Consider the following 18,330-nt stretch of genomic DNA (forward strand, 5'->3'; position numbering starts at 1 on the left):
AAGTTTTAAAAAATAGGGCTGGGAGTATAGCTTAGAGGTAGAATGCCCCTGGATTCAATTCCCAATTCCACAAAACAAAACAAAAAATTATATAATTCTTTTTTCAGTTTTATTTTTTATTTTTATGTGAAAATTATATAATTCTATGCAGGTTTAAGATGAGAAAATATGCTTTAGTTTTCCTTTCTGATATTATAATATTAATAATTGCCTTTACTCTGTAAAAACTATCTCAAGAATAAAATATTAACTAATTTTATATATACAATTATAAAGTTTTTTACTTATCAGCATAAAAATATATTTACATACCTAGAAAGTAATAATTTTTCTATTTTCCAATTCATAGCAGTAGTAGACTTTATCAAATGCTCATAGACTTTATCAAATACCAAGACTGTACTCACAATTTTATAAAGTTGGGCTATTCTTCTATTCATACGAGTAAAGGAACTGATGTAAAATACTCCACAGTCACAGAGCGCAGGGGCCAAGAAACCTTCGCATCTAACTCAGGAGCCAGGCTCTTGACCCCTATGTTATTCTTTCTTCCCTTTTAGCAAGTATGTAAACATGTAGATTCAATCAAAGTTGCAAACAAAACTGGCTAGTAACTTGAAGACTAACTTGAAAATTTGTTTAAATGTGAACAAGAATGTATTTTCTCTTTCAAATATCCCATGTCTTCATAATCTCAATTTCAGGAAAGTTTCTGTGGAACATCTGTCATTGTACCAGAACTTGAAGGAGCTCTTTATTTGAAAGAAGATGGAAAGAAGTCCTGGAAAAGAAGATATTTTCTTTTACGGGCTTCTGGAATTTATTACGTACCCAAAGGCAAGACTAAGGTCAGTATATTGGCCAGCTTTCCATTACGGTGGCAAAATACCAGAGACAATAAACTTAAAAAGAAGAAAGGTTTATTCTGGCCTCCAGTTTGGTAGGATTCAGTCCATGACCCACTGCTTCGTGCCGTGGTAAAGTAGCACATCGTGGCAGGAACATGTGGTGGAGGAAGGCCTCACCTCAGAGCTGGAAGCAAAGAGAGAAAAAACTCATAATCCCCAACGAGGGCACACCCCAGTGACCTAGAGGCCCCATGTGTTAAAGGCTCCAGCACCTCCGAGTAGCACCACAGGCAGGAGGGGGCCCAACCTTTTAAATATGGGCCTCTGAGGTACATTCTAGATAAAAACTATAGCAAGAAAAATAATAACGAAATGATTTAAAAAAAAAAAACAAAAAAAGCACTTTAGCAAGAGAGCATTTCATAAAAATGAAACCGCAGAAACCTCTTGGGTGGCAATTTAAATATTCCCATTGCTGTGAGATCTGTGGTACTAAAACGTTTAGACAAATACATATCCTGTAGGACAAAATTACTCAAATACTTCTGAATTTTCCCATAGCTAGTGTGCGCGCTCTTTCTCTCTCTCTCTCTCTCTCTCTCTCTCTCTCTCTCTCTCTCTCTCTCTCTCTCTCTCAGGATTGAGGCCAGGAACATTCTACCTCCAAGCTACACTTCCAGCTCATTTTATTTTTTGGTTTAGAAAACAGTGTCTTGCTAGATTGTTGAAAGCCTCTTCTCTATGATCCAGGCGTGGTGGTACATGCCTGTAATCCCAGTACTTGGGAGGCTGAGACAGGAGATCACAGGTTTGAAGCCAGCCTCAGCCACTCAGTGAGGCTTGCATCAGCTTAGCAAGATCCTGTTTCCAAATTAAAAAAAAAAAAAAAAAAAAAAAAGGTTCGGGATGTAGCCCAGAGGTAGACCAATCCCTAGCACCACAAAAGAAAAGAAGAAAGTCTTTCTCAATGTTGCTGAAGCTGGCCTTGAACCTTCAATCCTCCTATCTCAGCCTCCCAAGTCCTGGGATTACAGGCATGCACCAACATGCCTGGCTCCATAGCTCTCTCTTGAAAGTAATGGGCATATATATTTTTGAAGTAATATTTCAAAAATCACGAAGCCTTTTCCCTAGATTACTTTGTTGTTTTGTGTGTCTGTTTTTGGAGACTTCCCTTCTAAATTTACAACCTTGTTCTCTACCTATTGTGACTATGGTAAAACTGGTTTTCGTTAGACCAGAAAGGTGTTTAAAGTCTTGATAAGATTTTCATTGATATTTTTGCCTTTAAACACTGAATATTTATATTGCTCTCTGAGGTACACTTTATGCATCTCATTGTCTTGTTTACCAAGGTATTTTAGATATAATTTAACTTGGTGTCTCAGGATTACTGCCTCAAGTCTATACGCATATAGCAAGCATTAGCAAGATCCTGCTTCCAAATTTAAATTCTTCTTCAAAATAAAATTTGAACATTTTAACCATTTTAACCAGTTTTTCTGAAGACCTTTCTTAAAGGGTCGGGATATTTCCACCTTGTGTTCCATTTTAAAAGCTCTAGGCTAGAGCCGGGCGTGGTGGTGCACGTTTGTAATCCCCGCACCTGGGAGGCTGAGACGGGAGGATCGCACGGGTTCGAAGCCAGCCTCGCTACTTAGTGAGGCTCTCAGCAACTCAGTGAGACCCTGTTTCCAAATAAAAAAATAAAAAAAGGTTTGGGAGTATAGCCTGGAGGTAGAAAGCCTCTGAGTTCCACCCCCAGTACCACCAAAAAAAAAAAAAAAGCTCTAGGCTAAGCCAGGTGTGGTGGTGCACACCTGCAATCCCAGTACTTGGGAGGCTGAGACAGGAGGATTACAGTTTCACAGTCAGCCTCAGCTACTTAGTGAGGCCCTGTTTCCAAATAAAGAATAAAATTGTTCTGGGAGTATAGCCCGGAGGCAGAAAAGCTCCTGGGCTCCACTTCCAGGGCCACACACACACACACACACACACACACAAAAGTAAAAAAAAGGAAGACATGCATTTTAGTATTTTTTAAATTAGAATGAATATGCATTATTTTGTAGTTAGAAATCCAAACACTCAGAGGAAAATATAAGAAAAAAATGCACTGCCGTACATAAACGAGTAATTGTGCCCTGAGGGGAAGCAGCTCTGTCCCGTATTCTTTATTTACTAACCAGGTAAGGAACTATAGAATACAAACAAAAAGAAAAAGAGAATAATGGAGCAAATGTGCGGTTTAAGTGTAACCAAATATGCAGATTATAGGCTGCGGCTCTACAACACACACGATTGGTGGAGGAGAGGTCTCGGTTTCCATGGCAACCCTGCCAGCAATACAGAGAACTCTTTTTTCCCTCCGGAAGGAGCGCGTGAAGTGTGTGCTAATTTACTGAGCATCGAATGGACCTTTCATTGTTCATCCTCAGGGTGATTTATTTCTTACCGCTCAATTACAAAATCTGTCACTGACTTAGAGTGGCAGAAGCCAAATTGAAATTTCCGACCAGGTGGTCACCGGGTTGATGGCGTCCAGAGCGACTTCTCAAGGTCAGCGGGTTCTGGCTCTGGGACCCGCACCAAGACCACAGCACGTCCTGCCTGCCATCTGCGGGTCTGTGGCTCACGGCCATGCCTCGGCTGCACCCTTGTCCTTACTCTTAAGCAGGCTTGACTCAGAGAAAACTAGACATGGTGGATGCTCATATCAGTTGTCTAAAAACTCAACCAAAATGGAACCCTCTCCTGCGCCATCAAGAACAACCCTGGCAAGTCATGAGCTGTCAGTCAGTGACGTCATCCCTCCCCTCTCTTTCAGACGTCTCGAGACCTGGCGTGTTTTATACAGTTTGAAAACGTCAACATATACTACGGGATTCAGTGTAAAATGAAATACAAAGCTCCCACAGACTACTGTTTTGTTTTGAAGGTAGGTCATGTGGGTCCTGTGAAGGACCCTTCACAGAGAACTGTGAGCGAGTTGGTTACTATTTCCCTTTAAAGGAGAAGTGTTTGGTGATTAAATGTAATAAAAATATTTGAAGTCAGGAGTGGTGGCGCACGCTTGTAATCCCAGTGCCTAGGAGGCTGAGACAGGAGAAGCACAGCCTCCGCTACTTAGTGAGGCCCTCTGCAACTTAGTGAGACCCTGTTTCAAAATGAAGAATAAAAAATAGAGCTGGGGGTATAGCTCAGAAGTAGAATGCCCCTGGGTCCAATTCCCAGTACCACAAAGAATATTTTGTTTTTAAAACAAACTACAAAAGTGGGAAACAAGTCTATCTGTTTGAATCATTGCCCCCAAAGCTTGCTATCTGAACTTAAAACTTTCTAAATTTTTCTTGCTGTATTATGATTGTAAACCTAAAACATTAATGTTAATTCATCTAGGCTTCTTTATTACTCTTGAGAATAACAATTCCACATATTGGATGAATTAATATGTAATTTTAGAGCTGGGCATGGTGGTGCATCAGTATATGGGAGGCTGAGACCAGAGGACCACAGGTTTGGTGGACAGCCTCAGCAACTTGTGAGGCCTTCCACAACGCAGTGAGGCCCTGTTTCAAAATACAGAATAAAAAATAGGGCTAGGGGTGTAGTTCGGAGGTAGAATGCCCCTGGGTTCCATCCACAGTACCACAAAATATGTGTGTGTATATATATATATGTGTGTGTTTGTGTGTATATATATATATACACATATATATATATGCACATTTAAAGCATTACTATATTGTGAAACTTTTTAAGGTGTGTATTGTCAAAAGGTAATGTGTATTATCACATCATCAAAGGTTTGATACCATTTATGTATTTTTGGTGTGGTAGACTGGGTGTGTATGTGTGTGTGTTACTGGGAATTGAACCCAGAGGCATTCTACCTCTGAGCTTTTATATAATTTTACTTATTATTTTGCAACAGAGTCTCAATAAATTGTTGAGGGCCTTGCTAGGTCGCTACAGCAGGCCTTAAACCTGTGATGGCCTGGCAACACTTTTTTTTTAATTAGAATCTCAGCTCAATTATATCAGTGGATGGATTAGTCTTTTTTTTTTATTGGTACTTGGAATTGAATCCAGGAACATTCTACATCCACGCTACACTCCTGCCCTTTTTATATTTTGTTTTGAAACAGGGTCTTGCTAAATTGCTGAAGGTCTAGCCAATTGCTTAGATGGGCTTTGAACCTGCAATCCTCCTGTACCAACCTCCCAAGTGCTGGGATTACTGGCGGAGCCACCACGCCTGGCTGAGTTACTTTATAAACCACACATGCGGTGTGTTGAGGGCCTGTCTTTATGCCTACAGAGGTCTGAGCTGAGGACCACAGTAAGTTTTTATTTGTGCTTCTATATTGTCAGATCTAATAATTAGGCTGAATCAGCCAGAGTTAATAACGACTCCCGCACAATTAATTACTACTACTCCTACTTATGGTAATCAAATAATAATTAATATTTTGCCTTCATTAAGGACCCAGGATTTTGTATGGCTTTCATTTGGACATCCTAGTCCTCTTTTTTAATTGAGCATCTACTTTTTTTTTAATTGAGCATCTACTTTTAGCAATTTATAAGTAATATTAATAATAATGGACACCAGATTCACTTGGTCAGCCTGGTGCTTCCCTGGTGATCCCCACGAGACATGTGGCAGTGTCTGCGGGTTTTTTCATGGTCGTAACGTGGGGCAGGGAGCAGGTATGACTGGCGCTGAGCAGGTAGAGTCGGAGTTCCTGCAAAATATCCCCCAAAACACAGGACAGCGCCACACTGCAGAGATCTGGCTCCGGTGCCGCCATTGAGAGAGCTCGTCCTGGACAGAAGAGCCCGGGGGAGGGATTGAAGAGAGAGAGACGACCGGATTCACTCACGCATTCAACAAATGTTCTAGTTGCCGGGAACCCAGGAGTGCTAAACAGCCAGCGAGCCCTGTCCTCATGGATTTTGCACTCACTGCAAAGGAAACAGCAATAAATGGGAAGATGTGTGACCCGAGGCCATCGTGATACGGCTGTGGGTCTAGGAAGCAGGGCTGCGGCAGGCCATCCTGGGCTGGGCCAGGGCTCCCTGGGCGGGGTGGTCAGAGAAAGGCAGTCTGGAATCTCCAGCAACCCCAGCAGAATGTGCGTTTTCTTTCTCGCGGGATGACCAGCCCTGTTCTTGCACTAATACCCAATGCATGCACACCCAGCTCAGTTTGCTCGTCAGCGTCTCAGCTCCTTTTGATGAACTTGCTGAGTAAAAGCGCCCATCCTGGGAAATCTAATTTGTTTATGAACATTGCGGTCACTGATTTTTTTTCCTTTCTGCCTACTTTTTTTTTTTTTTTTTTTTTTGGTGGTACTGGGGATGGAACCCTTCTATACCTCCAGGCTACACTCCCAGACCTATTTTATATTTTATTTGGAAACAGGATCTCTTAAACCAGCAATGCTGGCTTTGAACCTGCGCGATTCTCCTATCTCCACCTCGTAAGCGCGGGGATGACAAGCGTGCGCCACCACGCCCGGCTCTGCCTACTATTTTTAAAATCTGTTGCTATGTAAATATTTCTTTAGGGTGAGCCAATTCCCAAAAATGCAAAAAAGAAAATCTGTGCATATGTTATTAAGAGGGACTCAGGGTGCAGGGAATCCTGTCATGAGATGATAAATCCAGGCCACTTTCTTTTTCAAACTCTGAGGGTGTTGTTGGTGATGATGATGATGTTTTGGTGGCACTGGGGGTTCAATGTAGAGACATTCTATCTCTGAGCTACACCCTCCAGCCCTTTTTTATTTTTATTTTGAAACAGGATCTCACTAGGCTGACAAGACTCTTACTACTTCTGAGGCTGTCCTTGTACCCTTGAGTCTCCTGTCTCAGCCTCCCAAGTACTGGGATAAAGGTGTGTGCCCCACTCCTGGCTCAGTCTGAGCTTAATGACTGTGGCAGTCATTAGGATGTGACAGTCATGAGGATGGAGGGAGGGATGTTTTCCGAAAGACTGGAGTTTGAGTCCTGGCCTTATCACCCACTATCTGCGATGTTAGGCACACCATTAAGACTCTGGGCCTGACTGGCCATCTTCAACATGGAGATATGAGCGCCCAACGGTTCTTTTAAGAAGTAAATAAAAAGCCAGGCGTGGTGGCGCACACTTGTAATCGCCGCACTTGGGAGGCTGAGACAGGAGTATCTCACAGGTTCAAAGCCAGCCTCAGCTACTTAGTGAGGCTCTCAGAAACTTAGTGAGACCCTGTTTCCAAATAAAGTATAAAATAGGTCTGTGAGTGTAGCCTGGAGGTAGAAGGCCTCTGGGTTCCACCCTCAGTAAAGAAGAAGGAGAAGGAGAAGGAGAAGGAGAAGGAGAAGGAGAAGAAGAAGAAGAAGAAGAAGAAGAAGAAGAAGAAGAGAAATTACCTGAGCATGGTGGAGCACGCTTGTAATCCCAGTACTTGTGAGGCTGAAACAGGAGGATCGCAGGTTCAGAGCCAGCCAGCCGTGGCAACTTAGCGAGGCTCTCAGCAATTCTGTTTCCAAATAAGATATAAAATCTGACGGGGGCGGGGTAGATTGGAGGTAGAATGCCCCTTGGTTCAATCTCCAGTACTAAAAAAAGCAGAATAAATAAATAAGATTGAAGTTCATTGAATTGTGTGCATACACATGCGCTACAATAAAACCCACTATTCTGTGCTATTATTATGCACCCACAAAAATAGTTTTAAAGAATTTTTTAAAGATGTAAATAAAACTGGGCATGGTGGCACACACCTATAATCTCAGTACTTGGAAGACTGAGATAAACAGATTGCAGAAACGTTAATGCACAAATAAAAGCACAAAAAAATTTTAAAAAAGCAGGTTCAAGAACAGCCTCAGCAACATAGTGAGACCTGTAAGCAACCTAGTGAGCAAATAAAAAAGGGCTCAGGGTGTAGCTTGGAGGCATAATGCCCCTGGGTTCAATCCCCAGTATCACAAGAAAAACAAGTAAATAAAATATGCCATAAACCCATTAGTTAGCCAGGCAAGTTGGTACACATCTGTAAACCCAGTACTTGGGAGGCTGAGACAGGACAATCACAGGTTCAAAGTCAGCTTCAACAATTTAGTGAGGCTCTCAGAAACTTCCGGAGACCCTGTTCCCAAGTAAAAAATGAAATACATCTGGGGTGACAGCCCAAAGATAGGAGAGTAGGAAGACCTGGATTCCATCTCCAGTACCACAACACACACACACACACACACACACACACACACACACACACACACACGCTAGTACAAGGTCTAGAAGCGTATCGGCATTCACTAAGTAGCAGTTCTTAAGGATTTTTTTACGGTGCTGGCAGTTGAACTTCGGGCCCTGCACCCTGAGGCAAGCATTCCACCACTGAGCTACGCTCCCAGCCCCTAAATAAGCGCTAGCCAGCGGTTCTCAAACTTTGCACCAGGATTACTTCGAGGGTATCCGATCACAGATCACTGCGCCCCGAGTTCCTGATTCGCTAAGTCTGAGGTCAGGCCCAGGAATCTGCTTCCCAGAGTCTGCAGGTGATCTGCGCTTGGGAACCACGCTGCGAGAAGGCAGGGTGGGCGTCGCTGGCCCCGAGGAGGCCGCGCACACTCAGGCACAGACTCCAGACCCAGGGAGGCCCGTGTACCCAGGAGCCCTGCCGGGCCTGTGCTCTTGCTCGGATTCCCATCCAGGGCTTACCAGGAGGCTGCCCCTGGGAATTCTTTCTCAAGTATTTTCCAGGAGAGACTAGGATTTTATGGAGATCTGCTGAGAGGTGGTGGAGTATCGTGGAGAGAGCACTGGCGACCCGCCCCACACACACCTCTGTCTTCTATCTATTTCTTCACGGTATTTTTCACAAACTGAGATTAGATTGCTTAGTGATCTGTGTGTTTTTGGTTTTCTCCCTTAGTGTAACATATTTGCCCTGAGAGAAGGGACTTTTACTATATTGCCTTCACGGCTGTAATCCAGAGCCTCGGTCAGTATTGGACACGTGTTAGTGCAGGTTACACACTGGGTGGGTGGATGGATGGATGGATGGATGGATGGATGGAAGGAATAGGACAGCCACCCCCTTACCCGGTCCCCACTGCACTCTTTGAAACCTGGTTCTATCATTAATAATACTCAGGTAATAGCTTCTCTGGTGTGTTGCAGGCGCTGTATCACTGCATTGATGTGTGTGTGTGTGTGTGTGTGTGTGTGTGTGTGTGTTCCTAGGGATTGAACCCAGGGGCATTCTACCTCCAAACTACACTCCCAACTTGATTTTTTTTTTATTCTTTATTTTGAAACTGGGTCTCACTAAGTTGCAAAGGGCTTCACTAAGCAGCTGACACTGGCCGTGAACCCGGATCCTCCTGTCTCAGCCTCCCAAGTACTAGGATTACAAGCACGCGCCACCCCACATGGCTTTTATTGGGTCTTTTTTTTTAAAGGCAGAATCTTGCTAAGTTGCTGAGGCTGGCCTTGAACCCACAATCCTCTTGTCCCAGCCTCCCAAGTACCGAGCACCACCATGCTCAGCCCGTATTGGGTCTTTAATTCACATCATTTCATTTAAGCCCTCCAATAGCCTTTCATGGAAAGAATTATCATATCTGTGTTATAAATGGGGAAACTAACTCTCAAAGGTCCGCGAACTCAGCCAGAGTCACCCACGCCTAGGTACAGAGTGTGCTGACTTGCACGCACACCCTTTCTATATCCTGTCTTCCGTGTCTTAGAGCGGAGCCTCCGGGTCAGCATCTACCATCGCAGGACCACCTGTCTGGCTTGCTCGAGGTCTGAGCCACATCGCAGGTGCAGACGATGGAGCCCAGCGCTCGCTCTGGTCCTGAGTTGGCTTCTTTCCAGCCTCCAACTTGTTCTGGAATGCACAGATGTTAGACCAACGGTGCTGCTGGTTTCATTCAACTCAGCATTTGACCTCAGCCCTACACAGTTTTAATTTCTGGTCAGCAAAGACATCTGCAAAGTGATATGCCTTCATACTTTCATTCACAACTAATAAGCACAAAAAGGGGGGCAGAAGGCCCCCAAGCCTAGAGGACAATTCTAGTTGGACACAGGTCTTTTATCCCAACTCCTCTCTCCACATTCATATTGGCCTCATTTTGTGGTTCCCTGATCTTAGCCACGTGGAATTTCTTGACATTCTCCATTGACATTTGGTCATTTGTTCAAACTGACATTCAGTCACTTCTTCAAAGAGCCTTTCTCCACCTCTGCTTTCAAACTTTTATTGTGACGTGCGGTGTGCTGGAGCAATCTCCTATTTCTCCTATTTCTCTGACACCTGTCTCCCCAGTCGCCAGCCCCCGCGCTCTCTCTATACCCAGGCATCCCTATATTCCTCAGCACCCAGAGGGATCTGTTAAACCCACAGAGGCCCTCGCTCTAGTTATGGTCTGCCGCTACCTTCGGCCTTAGATAAATTGCAGAATCCCTCTGACGGCCAGTTTCCTCATACTGTAAGTTGGGAGGATCTGCAAGATCCCTTTTATCAAGCCATTCTGCAATGGCTGACTTTGTGTGCTGCTCTGCGCGTCCCAGAAGAGCTTCTCCGACTCTCCCCCCCCCCCTTCTTTCTCTCTTTGGCCAAGAACAATCAAATCATTGAAGAATCTCACCAGTGGCACTGACCCAGCCTTTTCCCTAAACCCCTTTGCAAACTAGTTCCAGCCAAAGGCTCAGTTAGGGAGTAGCCCGAGGCGAGGTCCAAGGCAGGACTGAGAACCGGCAGCGGCAGCGCTCACTCCACCGCGTCCTGGCAGCCTGCTGGACCTTTACATCACACAGGGAGCAAGAAAGTAGCCTGGGTCTGTTAGGCGGCTCATCACAGAACCAAAACATCTGAGGGCTTCAAGAGACTTTACAGAGAGCCGGGTGTGATGGCGCACGCTTGTCATCTCAGGACTTGGGGAGGCTGAGACAGGAGGATGGCAGGTCACAGCCGGCCTTGGCTACTTAGTGAGACCCTCTACTACTTGGTGAGACCCTGTTTCAAAATAAAATGGAACAGCCGGGCGTGGTGGTGCACGCTTGTAATCCCCGCGCTTGGGAGGCGGAGACAGGAGGATCACGCAGGTTTGAAGCCTGCTGCGCTGGCTTAAGAGACCCTGTTTCCAAATTTAAAAAAAAAAAAAAACCTATAAAATAGGTCTGGGAGTGTAGCCTGGAGGTAGACAGGCTTCCAGGAACCCCAATACCACCAAAAAAAATAAAAAATAAAAAAATAAAATAAAATGGAAGAAAATAGGGCTGGGGTCATAGTTCAGAGGTAGAATGTCACTGGGTTCCATCCCCAGTACCGAGAGGGGGGTGGGCCTTACAGGCGTCTGGTTTATGTTCAAAACCATTTTATTTCATTTTACTATATATGGATGGATAACATACCTAACAAATTGCTTTTTTTTGCTGCTTAAATGGACACCTGTATATCAAAACAACTGCTTCGTGCATTCCATCGTCCTTGGAACTTGACTGTCTTATGGCATACATTTCAAGGTCAAACCAACCCAAAACATGATATACTAAGCCCAAGGTAGCAATGTCAGCTTTGTTGTTGTTTCAGAATTGGGGACTGGACCCAGGGCCGTTCTACCTCTGAGCTACATCCCCGGCCCTTTATTTGTTTTGAAAATGACCTCACTAGGTTGCTGAGCGTATTGCTATGTTGCCGAGGCTGTCCTCGAACCTGTGGTCCTCTTGTCTCAGCCTCCCAAGGACTGGGATTACAGGCATGCACCACCACACCTAGCTTCAATGTTGACTTTTTTTTAATGTCTCAGAAAGTGAAGAAAAGGCTACTTCTAAAAACAAATATAAATATCAACTTGCCAAAGACCAATGCGTGTTCCTCTTCTATGACTGGCCATTGGAACAACCTCTGTATATTAGGGGACTGTGTTTCTGGTTCTTAAAGACAAGGGCCCTGGTGTGATTTTGCAGGTTGTACTGTTGAAAGGAATGTTGCAGGCGTGTGCGGAATGTCGCATTCCATCTGTCTAAGAAATGCCTGGCTTATGACAGTCTTCATCAATTTGACCTTCGGATTGAAAAATGCAACAAATCCTCTTGCTGGCGGCCACATTACCTGAATTTGTAGGAATGATTAATTTTAGGATCTCCAAAGAATATGATTATTGGGATAACATTTGCAAAACTAAAATCGAACATTCCGAAATATTGATAGCAAGCCGAGTCGCATCAGTGAAATGCGTGGCAGTCATCCAAAAGCTTTGCTGCCATCTGCTGGCCGCACTGGATAACTACAGCCACATTCAAGAGCCCCAGGTGTTTTTACCGTCCTGAGGGGAGGAGCCCAAGATACCTAAGCAAATAGGAACTGACCACCCCCAAAAGACGCTGATGCAGATTCTGAGCGCTGAAGGACCTCAGTAAAGGAAAAAACTAAAGATCAAAAGTAAACAGGGCGTGGTGGCGCAGGCTCGTAATCCCAGTACTTGGGAGGCTGAGACAGGAGGGTCACAGATTTCACGGCCAGCCTCAGCAATTTAGTGAGGCCCTCTGCAACTTAGTGAGACCCTGTTTCAAAATAAAATAAAGGAATAAATAAGAAAGAAAGAAAAAAGAAAGAAAGAAAGAGGGCTAGGGATGTAGCTCAGATGCCCCTGGGTTCAATCCTCAGTATAATAAATAAATACATAAATAAATAAATATATCAGGTTTTACAATGCATTGTTATCATTAACCAGTCTTTTACTATTAAACTTAAATGGCCAATTTTGAAAAAATAAATAAATAAATAAATAAATATATCAAAAGTATAAAAGTAGACTTTTCTAGATTGCCTAAAAATACTAAAAAAGAATTGCTTATGGTTTCTGGATTTTTCTGTGCTACCTTTTAAGTGTGCCATTTTGGCTTAAGATAAATATAGAAATTGTGGGTGGTAAGTCAAGAGACACATAGGACCGTGTCTGCCCATCAGCTTTCTGTGTGGGAAACCAATGATTACTAACCTTTTAACGAGCTCTTACCACCTGCGCGTGTCTCACCATCCTTTCTGGGCCAAGATGACCAGATGGCAGGCTGGGTCACTGGGAAACCCGGGGGCAGCGAGTCTAGATGCTGCTGCCTCTAGGGCCCCAACTGCAGTTCAGGGCCTAGTCCTGGGTGCTCAGATCAACTCTTATTTATTTATTTATTTCAGTACTAGGGCTGGAACCAAGGGGTGTTCTATCTCTAAGCTACACCTCCAGCCCTATTTTTTTTTTATTATTCTTTATTTTGAAACAGGATCTCACTAAGTTGCAGAGGGCCTCACTAAGTAGCTGAGGCTGGCCGCGCACCTGGAATCCTTCTGTCTCAGCCTCCCAAGTCCTGGGATTACACGCGTGTGCCACCATACCCAGCTATAAAAGTAATTTTGAAAAGTGCTATGAGCTCCTGATAAATGAAGTTTATAAGTTGTCTTTGGAATGAAATTATATTGTTTGCAGGAAAATGGGGAGCATCATGTTAAGCAAAATAAGCCAAGGGGGTATGCTTTATTTTATATGTGGAAGCTAGAGAGAAAAACAGGGGTGAAAGAGTGAGGGGTGAGGGGGAAGAGGGGAAGAGTGAGAGGTGCAGGGTGAAGGGTGAGGGATGAAGGGTCAGGGGTCAGGGGTGAAAGGGTCTCATGAAAATAGGAGAAAAATCAGTAGAGGAGAGAAGGGCCAAGGGAGGGTAGAGGGGAGGTACTGTGGAATCGAATTGACTAAATTATATTGTGTGCTCAGATAACAATGCAGTGGCAAACTCGCTGTTAGGCACAATTATAATTCTATGATAAAAATAAAACTTGAGAAGTTGAGATGCTTTGAATAGAAAACGTAAACTGCCTTTGAAACTGCTCTCTTCTAGCACCCCCAAATTCAGAAGGAGTCGCAGTACATCAAGTACCTCTGCTGCGATGACCCAAGGACCCTCAACCAGTGGGTGATGGGAATAAGAATCGCCAAGGTGCGCACCTCGGGTGGCCGGCCAGCCTCCGGACCTGGCCCAGATTATGCTGAGATCCTCCAGCGTTATCTCGCTTATTTGCCTGCTGGGTTGTTTAAATAGACAAGCAGGATAGCTAGCCTGGCCACTGACCTGAAGCTCAGCGGCTGGCTTCCCAGTGACATTTCTCAGATATTTCCTCCTGGGGAGGGTGTCTGGCTGGGGACACAGCTCAGAGGCAGAGAGCTGCCTGGCGGCCAGAAGCCCTGGTGGCCTGATCCTAGCATCACCCATACGTGGATGGCAAGAGTCACAGACATGTGATCACAATTGTTTGGCTACTGTGCTCTGTGCCCTCCTAATGTGGAGGTGAAAATATTAACTGATTCTGCTAGCCTGAGTAGTGATTTGACATGAAAAAAAAAAGTGAATTTTTATTTCATGAACAAGAAGCTGGGCGTGGTGGCGCATGCTTATAATCCCAGTGCTTGGGAAGCTATGACAGGAGGATCATACTGGTTCAAAGCCAGCCTCAGCTACTCAGTGAGGCTCTCAGAAACTTAATAAGACCTTGTTTCCAAATAAAAATATAAAGTAGGTCTGGCAGTGTAGCCCAGAGGTAGAAGGCCCCTGGGTTCCATCCTCAGCACCACAAAAAAAAAAAAAGAAAGAAAAAGAAATGTACAAAAAAACAACTTGGTCCAGAAGTAAAAAGTCCGGTTGTAGCGCATTCTTTCTTCTCAGTGTGTTTATTGCAGCTGAGCACAGAACTTGACATACCTGGATTCCTTTCTTTCTTCCTTGGTATCCCTCCCTAGTACGGGAAGACTCTCTACGATAACTATCAGCGGGCTGTGGCCAGGGCTGGACTTGCCTCTCGGTGGACGAACCTGGGGACTGTCAGTGCAGCGATGCCAGCTCCGCCTTCTACAGGTACTAAGCAGAGACACCCCCAAGTGTGTTCAAAGCTCAGGGCCCAGCCCAGTGTGGTGGCGCACACCTGTATCTCAGTACCTGGGAGGCGGGGACAGGAGGATCGCGGGTTTGAGGACAGCCTCAGCAACTTTAGCAAGGCTCTCAGCAACCTCGCAAGAGACTCTGTTTCAAAATTAAAAAGGGCCAGGTGTGGTGGCGCACACTTGTAATCCCTGTGCTTGGGAGGCGGAGACAGGAGGATCGCGCAGGTTCGAAGCCAGCCGTGCTGGGTTAAGAGACCCTGTTTCCAAATTTTAAAAAGTATAAAATAGGTCTGGGAGTGTAGCCCGGAGGTAGAAGGGCTTCCAGGAATCCCAGTACCACTATAAATAAATAAATAAATAAATAAATAAATAAATAATAAAAAGGGGTGAGGGTGTAGCTCAGAGGTCAAATTCCCATGGGCTTAATCATTAGTACAAGAAACAAAAATGGTTAGGATAACAAATGAAAAACTGAATTAATGCTTGGCAGAGTCACTCGAAGAAGCCAGAAAAGTTACAGTTTCTTGTATCTGGTTTCCTCAAAACTCTAAATCTCAGGCTGGGGGTGGCATTTGGGACAGAGCAGAGGCTGAGCACGCACAGGGCCCTGGGTTCTGTCCCCAGCCCCCAAAACCAGAAGCTATAACCCCTCATTGAGTCTTAAGTTTGTGATAAAAGAGAAAAAAGGCAGGAAAATAAATACATCAGGCATTCTGGGGGAGAAGCATCTAGTTCCAGGGTACGGCTCGCCCCCCCCCCACCTCGCGTCTGTGTTGAGGACAATGTTGAAATGTTGCTATTGTCCTCGCCATAACATGAAACTGAATGAGTGTGTGTGTGTGTGTGTGTGTGTGTGTGTGTGTGTGACTTGGGATTGAACCCAGGAGCATCCATCCTACCACCAAGCTTTACTCCCAGCCCTATTTTTATTTTTCATTTCAAAACAGGGTTTCATTGGGTTGCTGGAGAGTCTCACTACTTGCTGAGGCTGTCCTTGAACCTGTGATTCTCCTGTCTCAGCCTCCCAAGTACTGAGATTGCAAGTGTGTGCCACCATGCCTGGCCTGGAATGTTTTTTAAAAAACAGGTTTTTGAGGATTACTCTCCAAGTACCAAAAAAATTTTAAAAGTAAAACATAGCTATTATCTGGGGTCCCAGTTCATCTAAATTTTCCTCTGTGGGCTTTATCGAATATGTTTACTTTCCCGAATATTTATTTATTTATTTGTGGTAATAGGGATTAAATCAGGGGCATTCTACCTCTGAGCTATACCCCCAATCCTATTTTTTCTTCTTTATTTTGAAACAAGGTCTCACTAAGTTGTGGAGGGCCTCACTCAGCAGCTGGGGCTGCCCGCAAACCTGTGATTCTCCTGTCTCCGGCTCCCAAGTACTGGGATTGCAAGCGTGTGCCAACGCTCCCGGCTTCATTTATCTATTTATTGCCGTGCTGGGGCTTTGCACATGTCATACAAGCATTCCACTACTAAGCCACATTCCCAGCCCCTCCTGGACCTTTGCAGAATCTCATGGAACATCAGCCTTTTCATTTCTGGTACTGGGGATTAAACCCAGAGGCCTTTTACCTCCTGACTAAACCCCAGCTCTTTTTTACTTTTTTATTTTGAAACAAGTTGCTGAGGCTGTCCTTGAACCCTCAATCTTCCTGTCCCAGCCTCCCAAGTACACACAGGCATGTGCCACCAGGCCCAGCTGAATGTCAGATTTAATTAATATATTTATTTTGTGCTGGGGATGGAACCCGGGCCTCGTGCACGCTAAGCACACTCCCTCTCTACCTTTGAGCTGCGCTCCCAGGCAGAGCCTAGGATCTTCAGGAAGGTCCTGTGAATCACACCAGACCTGTGAATCCTCCTTTCGTAGTGATGCAGACTACTTTGTACTTTCAAATTCACTTTCAGAAATGTCAAAAATGGCCGGGAACATGGTGGCGCAGGCCTGTAATCTCAGTACTTGGGAGGCTGAGACAGAAGGATTGCAGGTTCGAGGACAGTCTCAGAAAAGTCGTGAGACTCCTATCAACCTAGGGAGACCCGGTTTCCAGATAAGAGATAGAATGGGATAAGTGATGTCGTTTAAAAGTAGAATGTCTCAGGGTTCAATTCCCACTACCATACACAAAATACACACACACACACACACACACACACACAGTAAAAAATGTCTTGCTCATTCTCCTTCCTCCTCCCTTCCTCCCTCCCTCCCTCTCTCTCTCTTCCCCCCCTTTAGGACTTAAAACAGGCACCACGCAGACCAATGGTCAGATTCCCCAGGCTGCACCTTCTGTCAAAGCAGTTCTCGAGGAGGCCCAGAAACAGGTGGAAACAACTAAGGTAAGCCCAGAGAGGAACCAAGAAAAATCCTATCGAACTGCTGCCGTCTGTCCGCCAGCCTTCTAAGCCCCGAGCAGTGTTCCAGCACCTGCTCTTTTGCGAAAAGCACATCTAGTCCCAGCAACTGCAGAGTCACTGTGCTGTGGTTTCATAAGGACATTGTGTGCTGGCTCTCTGCACCCTCTCTCTCTCTCTCTCTCTCTCTCTCTCTCTCTATATATATATATATATATATATATATATATATATATTTGAGGTGGTCTAGCTAAGCTGCTGAGGCTGGCCTTGAACCTTCCACCCTCCTGTCTCAGCCTCCCAAGTACTTGGATTGCAAAGGTGCACCACGGCACCCAGCTTTATATTTATATTTGCTTTATATTTGCTATATATTTATATTTATGAATTTAAATTTTTATATTTATATTTTTCAGTCTGAAAGTTACCTAGACTAGACTTGAAAGTTAAAACCAACTCTTAACATATTGCTTTGTGAACGTGTAAGCATTTATTTTAAATGCTGGAGGTACTTAGCCACATTTAGACGGAAGTGATTTCCTTGCTTAATGATTTTTAGTACTCTTTGAAAGTGACGCCCCTGGGTTTTAAGCCCTTGGGACTTTTACTTATTTTTCTGAGTAAATTGGAGCAACCAGTTACAAGCCCTCTATGAAGTGCTAAGCGGGCCCTAAACCAGATTAGAAAACTACTAGAAGAATTACACTTTACATTTTTCTATTAATGCCCTAAATACAACTTTGGGATGATAAAGAGGAAAATACATTTGAAAATAACAGCCAAGGGCTGGAGATGTGGCTCGGTGATAAAGGACTCGCCTAGCATGTGTGAGGCCTCTGGGTTCAAGCCACACACACACACACACACACACACAGCCAAATTGGTAAACCTTCTCCCTCACTTTTTTCAATAGAATAAATTAATGAAGATACACTTAAACCTATATAAAAACCTGTAGTTTAGTTACGAATCCAGTTCATAAGGTCTCGAGTGATGATATAAGTTTCATCGACTCTTTCCCACGAGTGAGTCAAACCAACCTTACATAACTGCGGTAGCCCCGAAGACCAGCCGTCACAGTCAGTTGACGGTTTCAGGACTTTTCCCTTCGTTCACTCCACTTGTCCACTCTCCAGTGGTGGAAACAAGGAAATCCTGGTGTTGACTGAACACCTTATTTATT

At 44.5% G+C, this 18,330-nt stretch overlaps 1 protein-coding gene across 1 annotated transcript in view; it reads left to right on the plus strand.

Annotated features, from left to right (window-relative positions):
* APBB1IP (amyloid beta precursor protein binding family B member 1 interacting protein) overlaps window positions 1-18,330 on the plus strand; it is a gene marked incomplete at both ends in the record, with an annotated part of 46,977 nt that overhangs the window by 27,193 nt on the left and 1,454 nt on the right. Inside the window, 5 exons of the mRNA XM_080717188.1 lie at window positions 705-848; window positions 3,676-3,786; window positions 13,741-13,839; window positions 14,637-14,751; window positions 17,029-17,132. Of these exons, the coding sequence (XP_080573314.1) occupies window positions 705-848; window positions 3,676-3,786; window positions 13,741-13,839; window positions 14,637-14,751; window positions 17,029-17,132 (573 nt within the window). The remainder of the gene's footprint in view (window positions 1-704; window positions 849-3,675; window positions 3,787-13,740; window positions 13,840-14,636; window positions 14,752-17,028; window positions 17,133-18,330) is intronic.

Source organism: Muscardinus avellanarius, assembly GCF_963383645.1.
Source record: "Muscardinus avellanarius genome assembly, chromosome: 20".
In the NCBI taxonomy this organism is placed as follows: domain Eukaryota; kingdom Metazoa; phylum Chordata; class Mammalia; order Rodentia; family Gliridae; genus Muscardinus; species Muscardinus avellanarius.